The following is an 8,376-nucleotide window of genomic DNA, read 5'->3' as shown; positions in this document are numbered from 1 at the left end:
AAATTAATGTAACAAAATGCTTTGTTAGACTACTTTATACGTTTTGTCATAGGGTTTCTAAGCTAAATAAATTATTGATAGCTAAAGTTTTAAGAGTTCAATCTTAGCAAAGTTCAAAATAACCAGGATTATAAAACTGAGGTCGCAATATCCCTGATTTTCTGCTACTTCAACTATAAATAAAATCTATAGTTGTATAAGATTTACGATTTTCCAAGATACCGAGAGCGGTCGCCTTCACGATTCCTTTCCGCGTCGTCCGCCCGTGTGACCTTGTTGCGATCTCCCAACTCCCAGCGGCAGCGCCAACCAGCCACGACCGAACAGAGGCGGGGGAGGCACACGCGTCCCGCCGCCGCCATGGCCACGTGGCGCCTCCGCCGCGCGGCCGCCGCCATCGCCGCGTCCTCCGCCGCCGCCGCCGCCTGGCCGTCCGTGTCAGCGTCCGCCTCCGACCCGTCCCCGGCCGCCGCCCTCGAGGCCGCGCGGCGGCGCGTGGCGCAGCCGGGCGCGGCCCCGCCGCCGCGCGCCGCGCAGAGGGCGGCGCTGGCCGGGTCCACCGCCGCGGAGCCCCTTGACGTGCTCGTCGTCGGCGGCGGGGCCACCGGGTGCGGCGTCGCGCTCGACGCCGCCACTCGGGGGCTCCGGGTCGGCCTCGTGGAGCGCGAGGACTTCTCCTCTGGGGCATCGTCCCGATCCACCAAACTCATCCATGGCGGTGCGTGGGTTTCCCCAATCCAGCTCCTTTTGCAAGCAGATCCTTGTAGTTTGTTATCGTATCATTATACGAATTATACGCATAGAATCTTTTGTATTCTCCTGTTTAGCTTCTGTATGAATCATATAAACTGAATGCATTAACAACCTAGCACTTTCTTTGTTGTCTGGGACGATGGAACGATCCATTTGTAAGAAACACTTTACTAACATAACAATCAGGCACATTTATAGAGTCAAAACTTCACCACACATCCGTTCTTGATGGTCTGCGTTCTTTCCATCCATTGGTGACTGCTTTTTCCTAAGAGAGGATTGAATATTATGCACTAATTAAGCATGCTCTTCCAAAAGAAAAATAAAAACTACAGGTTGCTGTCTGTCAGCACAAAGCTATACAAATTGTCATTATTTGGCCGCTATACACTTACAACATGCTTGTACCTAGTCTTTTTGGGGAATGCTTTACCCTATTAAAGCATTAAAACCTCTTTAGTCATTATTCATGTAAAGCTCATAATAGACCTTCCCTATATGTGGCTGTGCTTACTTGTTCCTTGTTCTTCCAGTAGAAGTATGTTCACTGTTGTTTCCCCGCCCACTAATGTAATGCATTTACTGAGCCTCTTTGCCTTGACTCTCCGTGGTTGGATGTGGATTTTTCAGAGACATGCTTTCTCAAAAGTTATATTATGGTGGATGTAACAAACAGATATGCATATAGATCTGTGAAAATTTTGCAGCTTGAGAGCTGAAATTTTGTTTGTTTGAAACATTTAAAAACATAACTAATACACAACAAATGCCTCTAGTTTCAGAAAGATGTTTGTTCAATTTTTTTGGTGGTTAATATTTGATAATGGAAATTCCACTATTCTTCAATCCTTGTTTGTTGTATTGAATACGTTTTTTTTCACAGGTGTGCGTTACTTGGAGAAGGCAGTATTCAATCTCGATTATGGGCAGCTGAAACTTGTTTTTCATGCTTTGAAGGAACGCAAGCAGGTTATTGAGAATGCACCCCACTTATGCCATGCTTTGCCATGCATGACTCCTTGCTTTAACTGGTTTGAGGTTGTATACTATTGGTTTGGCCTGAAATTCTATGATATCGTTGCTGGAAGAAGGTTGCTACATTTGTCACGATATTATTCTGTAGATGAATCAGTTGAACTTTTCCCAACCCTTGCAAAAAACAGCCATGACCGTAGCCTAAGAGGGACAGTGGTATACTATGATGGTCAAATGAATGACAGTCGTCTGAATGTGGGTTTGGCATGCACCGCGGGAGTTCTTGGTGCAGCCATTCTTAATTATGCTGAAGTGGTATCCCTAATTAAGGATGAATCTGGAGAAAGGGTCATTGGTGCACGGATTCGTGATACGCTATCAGGTAGAATAAAGTATGTCTTTCTCTTCCTTTATACAAAGATGGCACTTTAGGATGTTTAATTCATACCTTTTTAATGATCTTATGTATATTTTATTTAATTAAGCTAATACATTTCAAACAGAAATTGGTCCTCTTTTACTATATATATAGTCATATAGTCAACCTACACCAAAATTTCATAATTTTCTTTGAACTGAGAAGAAGTTATGACCTTTATGTTTATGATAGATAGCTAAAGAACTGCAGGAATGGAGGCGTGTGTTTCGTCATGTGTCTTTCACTTGTCTTTTTAGTGTGAAGTACTGTAGACCAGTGAAATATATCTATTGTGGTGGAAATGTGAAATCGTGTGTAAATGCTTCAGTTGAAGGCATAGGCAATGAATTGCATAGCCTATTTTCCAGAGGGAGGCTTTGATCATTGAGCTTGAGTGACTGTACTACCACTCTGAAGCCAGATGCCAAGTTGGGCTGAGTATTGCCATTGAGTATGAAAAGTCTTGCATATCAGAAGTGTTAGAGATTTGAACAAAAAGAAAAATATAGGAAAGAGAGGTAAATAGTAGTGAAGTAAAACTGCTAGATCTGGCTTGTTAAGCTGAGTGATGCAGTTCTGTACTGATGGGCTGATATATGAGGAGGACAGCAGCAAATCTAGGAAGAAGGAACTTTTGGGCAGTGGAAACAAAGAAAAACATTCAGTTCTGGTAGCATGCTGTTAACCTGAGTACCAGTGCTTGGAGTCAACTAAATAACTTACTCTATAAACTAATGATTGATGCATTTTGTCTTGCGAACATTGTGCCGCTATAACTCTTATGGTCTACAAGCAAAACTATAGTTTGGTATACAGTATGGAGTAGCCAGCTAGCACAGATATACGCCAAAACATATTATCTTATGTTGGTTGATGATCAACTATGTGCTCTTAATAATGATTTTGATCTTCCGTTGGTATTTCATGTTTGCTAATTTATAACAGGTAAAGAATTCGACGCATTTGCAAAGGTGGTTGTTAACGCAGCAGGACCGTTTTGTGACTCTGTGAGGAAGATGGCTAACAATGATGTAGTGCCCATGATCTGTCCAAGCAGTGGAGTACACATTGTACTTCCTGATTATTATTCCCCTGATGGGATGGGACTAATTGTCCCTAAAACCAAGGATGGTAGAGTTGTATTTATGCTTCCGTGGTTAGGAAGGACGGTAGCTGGTACAACTGATTCTAGTACAGCAATAACAATGCTTCCTGAACCACATGAGGATGAAATACAGTTCATATTAGATGCTATCTGTGACTATCTTAATGTTCAGGTTTGTGAGCTTGCATCTATGCTAACCTACAAATTCAATTATATCCACTATACTCAATGTACAGTAATTTATTTGATGATGTCAAATAATTTTAGTAGTAAAGCTATTTTTCCTGAAAATTAGTGTTTTACATGTTTTCTGTGACTGTTTGGTTGCTACTTAGGTGATGATGGAACTTTTAGTACCACATTATGACTTGGAATTGTTGTGCAAATGGAGGCTCATGTTAAACCTGTTTTTGACTTTTAATTGCTGAGTACATGGGTGGCAAATCATGTTAGACCTAGTCCTTGTTCTGCTACCACAAGTTTAGAGTGGAGTTATTTTTCTGTGCAATTGTTCCATTATGGTTATGAAATGAATCCTTCATATTCGTTTCTGTAACATTACCTGTGGTCAACCCATGTTGGTTTGATAGGTTGCTGTTGCGGGTTTCACTCTCAGTAGTGTTTAATGTTGTTTTCTCTAGTGTATCATTTCTACTCCAACTTTCCACTTCGTTATGATTCGACTAATAAACCATTTTCTGTGAACCGAGAATGAAAATAAAGAAAATATCTAATGGTGGAATAATTTCAATCTCTATATTAGGTAAGGCGTTCAGATGTTCTTTCTGCCTGGAGTGGAATACGTCCACTGGCTGTGGATCCATCAGCAAAAAGTACTGAGAGCATTTCCAGAGATCATGTTGTGTTTGAAGACTATCCAGGACTAATAACTATCACTGGTGGAAAATGGACAACTTATCGAAGGTAAGAGGTTCTGGGACCTAGTGTTTTTATCTTTATTTGATTGAATGAAACTGGCATGACATGCTTCTGGCTTACTGGTTTTCTACTCTGGCAATATTATCTTGGACTATCACTCATATCGTGAATTGATGATGTAATGCATTGTACTTGGACTATGATCGAATGCATAAATACGTTACGTCGTATTTCTAGTTAGACTATCACGTATTGCATCTGTTGTGTATTGCTATTATTCATATTGCCTATGGAAAAATCCTTTATGCACAAGTAGTACAAAATATTTATGCTTTCTCATCAGATTCTAATAATTTTCCCTTTCCCTAGCATGGCTGAAGATGCTGTTAATGCAGCCATAAGGTCAGGGAATTTGAAGCCTGCCAATGGCTGTGTAACTGATCATCTGCATATTCTGGGTGGATATGGATGGGATCCTGCTTCTTTTACTGTCCTTGCGCAGAATTATAAACGGATGAAAAGGACATATGGTGGGAAAATCATTCCAGGTGCAATGGACAGTGCTGTATCGAAACATCTGTCACACGCATATGGAACTTTGGCTACACAAGTGGCTGCAATCGCCCAGGTTTGTTCTCCTTGTACTCCAGAGTGGGTTACTTTTGAAACTGTAAGTTTTAATAAGGAAAAAGATTATGTTCTGTTTCACCTTTCCTAATACCTTTTCCTTCAAAAAATTGAATGCCGACATAGTAGCATCAAACATGATATCACCATCCACGTCCAATGTTGAATTTGCCTCATGCAGATACATGTTATATTTCTAATGTAGACAGTAAAGGACACTGAATGTTTGCAGCATTGCTCCCTTGTATATGGTCACAAGAGTTGCCAGCATACAAGAGCACAATTCATGACATGTGTAAATGTCCCCTCATGCTGCTAGTGAGGAGGGTCTGATATGGCATAGTACCCAATTCAGAGAGTGATGTGTAGAAGCTTTTGACGTAGAAAAATACGATGTGGGAAAATTCAGTTCTAGTGCATTCTTTTGTGATGATATTTAGTCCATACGATTGACTTGTTTAGTAATCTGTCTGGTTTTGAATATATGATAATATTGACTTTTTCCTCAAACTTTGACCAATAGTGGTAGTTAAGTAAAGTGGAAAGAGTACTACTAGATCTGTCGTCAGAAGTATTTTAAGCGTTCCTTGTATGTTTTTCTATTTGCACATATCTTCCTAGAGAAAACAGATAGGGAAATAATTTAAAAGGTCAATGGTGTCATATATTAAAACTGGAGGTAGTATTAACATATATGGCTCCACACACTCCTGTTCATGAGCAGCATTGTAACTTTGCACTCAATACATTTTGCTCTTTGTTTCTTGAATTCAGCAAAGGCAACCATAAATCCTTGAATTGGATTAGATATGGTAATTCATATTTTACTACAAAATGCGCATATGTTGAACTCCCAATATTTTAAAAGATGAACTGATTGTACCTACTAACCTTTTCCGGAACTAAGTGTTTAATTTTTTCTTTAACTGCACAATTTTAATATTTTGGGACCATAAATATGTAGCCATAGGTCATTGACTGGTCTCATGGAATAACGTATAAAAGTTTTAGATTGCATTGTACATCTAGACTTATAGCATATAGTTCAGTAGTTGTGGCCTGTTGGTAGTTTGGAACACATGAGCATAATGCTAGTCCATGTAGATTTTAGCTTGAGTGGAAATCAATGCCATTTCTTTGGGTTCTTTTTATGCTTGGGTGACATGCTATTGTGAATGAATTTAGTTAAGAAGATTCAAAAAGGCATTGTAACTGAGAAACACTAGATTGTTTGATGTTGATAATCGCTTTGATTGGTACTCGTTTCTTCTGGATGGATACAATTTATTGTTTGGCTTTCCTCTTCTGTAGCTCTCAATGTAACCGAGGTATTAACTTATTAGCAAAACTATCAAAGAATATAACATATATACAACTTTGCATGGTATCTTAGTGATTCAGCTCCCTATCTGAATTCTAACTGTCATGTGCATGTTTAGCCTAGTGTTTCATACACACTTCTTTCCATTTTTTTGCACCATATGGATTGGGCTATTTATGGAACTTTGGTACTTTTGTATTTTTTTCTACTCTGAATTGAGAAGTGTTTTTTTGCACCATATGGATTCAGTAGTTGTGAGTTATGCCACGTGAATTGAGTTGTGTAGTTATTTGATTTATCCATGATGAATCTAACATGACCACTGTTGTAGTAACTTCAGTAGTTTAAGTAACTTCTGTGGCAGCAACACATGATTTTTGACACTTACATCTAGCATGACCATTATTCTTTTCAATAGGCACTCTATCAATTGGTTCATCAGAAATTTGAGATTCATTATTCTGCCCTAAAACCATTGATTCTAATATACAAACAATTAAATAATATTTTGTGGCAACCATTATCTTTATTGTTAGGATGAAGGCTTGGGGAAGCGACTTGCTCATGGATACCCATTTTTGGAGGCTGAAGTAGCTTACTGTGCTCGCCACGAGTACTGTGAATCTGCTGTGGACTTCATTGCGAGGAGATGCCGACTTGCATTTCTTGACACAGATGCTGCTGGAAGAGCATTGCCTCGGATCATCGAGATTTTAGCTATGGAATACAAGTGGGACAAGGCAAGGCAGAAGCTTGAATTGCAAAAGGGTAAAGAATTCTTGGAAACATTCAAATCATCCAAGAATGCACAATTCAGGGATGGAAAACATAATGGTAAGAATGGTTTTTCTTTAGTTGTTTTTTCCCCATTTCGAATTGCATTTCTGATGGTATGGTTATTCTTTTATAGGTCAATGACTGAAACGTAATTTTCTGTGAATAAGCGTGAGCTCATACAATGGCGTGACACAGGTAAAGAGTAAAACATCGAATCAGGCTAGTACAAGAATAATTCGGTGCAGGAGAGCTAGGGTCCTAAAATGTTCTCGGTTGTCCTTCTGTACACTTGATTGCTTACTATCTGATTTCGATTTGTGGTGAAATAACATCTCATCGCCATGATGTAGATGGATGTACCACGGAAGACTGATCTTTCTAAAAATATGATAATTAGACCACAGTTTCATGCCCTTAAGTATTAATTCATATATGCTTCTCCTCACCTATTAATGAATCCAAGTAGGCAATTGTACTTAGGAATGAGTTATCTATAAATAAAGGAAGCAAAATCATGCTGATCATCTGGTGCATTGTAAAATGTTGGCCGGTTTTGTTTAGTTACCCCACTGGACTTGCCCTGCAAAATGTTGTTTTTATTTGCCAGAGTGTCTTGTATGACAGGTCAATTGGTTTTGTTACATCACAAACTATCTCGAGAGATAGCTTTGGTTGGCCTTCTGTATTTGACGAAGCCATTATAGTTGTTGGTGCATACATATGTTTTATCTATAGCCTGAGCATGATTTCTCCGCTGGACAACCGAAGTAGCGGGCTAGTTGTAAGAATGAGATGCTGCCTGTACACTTGTATGAACATGCAAAATTAATGACGAAGGCCTACGCTTAAATAGTGGAGGGAGGAACACGGGATATATGCATAGTATGCATATAAAAGAATAGATTGAGATGATTAAAAGGCTGTTGATATGTTTTTCTTTTTAATATGGCTGCACTAGTGTCAAGCGCGTTGGGTTCTTGGGTAGCAGGACCTCAGCTACGTAGATCGTAGCCACGATCCGTCTTCTCTGGTGAGGTTTTACACCTCTGCCATACGCTTAGTTATAGAACGGAGAATAGAGTTAGTTATAGAAAAGAGCATAGATGACTAATATTTGTTTGTATCTATCCAATGTGCGCTTACATGAATATATAGCTCAAGGCCTTAACTAATTATTTCTAAACTTAAGAACTAAAATAGCAAAGCAATCTCTTTTTGCTAATTTATCCTCAACCAATTATTCCTAAACTTAAGGAACTAACGTAGTAAACCAATATTTCTTTCCTAATTTAGCCGCTTGTGGCGGTTTCCTTCTGCACGGCGTCGCACGAGCCTGCCACGCGCTCTGCTACACGGCACACGTCGTGGGCCCATCGGCGCCTGGTGTACATTCGCCAGGTTGTCAATGGCGTCGGGTCCTCGGGTAGCAGGACCTCCTAGCCGCGATCCATCTTCTTCAGTGAGGTTTTATGTCACGCCCAGAAATTCCTCACACGAATTTCTGAACTTAATTGTGTATTA

At 39.7% G+C, this 8,376-nt stretch overlaps 1 protein-coding gene across 1 annotated transcript; it reads left to right on the top strand.

The window, feature by feature from the left end:
• The first annotated feature begins 345 nt into the window (after positions 1-345).
• On the top strand, positions 346-7,589 carry LOC102713819 (glycerol-3-phosphate dehydrogenase SDP6, mitochondrial). The gene is made up of 7 exons (XM_006653147.3): positions 346-718; positions 1,637-2,110; positions 3,092-3,423; positions 4,015-4,175; positions 4,500-4,758; positions 6,615-6,912; positions 6,989-7,589. The coding sequence occupies exons 1-7, from the start codon at positions 361-363 to the stop codon at positions 6,994-6,996; spliced, it is 1,890 nt and encodes a 629-aa protein (XP_006653210.2). The 5' UTR covers positions 346-360; the 3' UTR covers positions 6,997-7,589.
• Positions 7,590-8,376: the final 787 nt, after the last annotated feature.

Source organism: Oryza brachyantha, chromosome 4, assembly GCF_000231095.2.
Source record: "Oryza brachyantha chromosome 4, ObraRS2, whole genome shotgun sequence".
Lineage (NCBI taxonomy): Eukaryota > Viridiplantae > Streptophyta > Magnoliopsida > Poales > Poaceae > Oryza > Oryza brachyantha.
Note: the sequence above shows the minus strand (reverse complement) of the source record. Positions and strands in the feature narration are given on the sequence as shown.

Bases quoted from the DNA above. Each gene is read 5' to 3' on its own strand.
- LOC102713819 (XM_006653147.3), top strand. From the start codon at position 361: ATGGCCACGTGGCGCCTCCGCCGCGCGGCCGCCGCCATCGCCGCGTCC. The intron at 719-1,636 runs GTGCGTGGGTTT...TTTTTTTCACAG, and splicing joins CACCAAACTCATCCATGGCG to GTGTGCGTTACTTGGAGAAG. The intron at 4,176-4,499 runs GTAAGAGGTTCT...CCCTTTCCCTAG, and splicing joins AAATGGACAACTTATCGAAG to CATGGCTGAAGATGCTGTTA.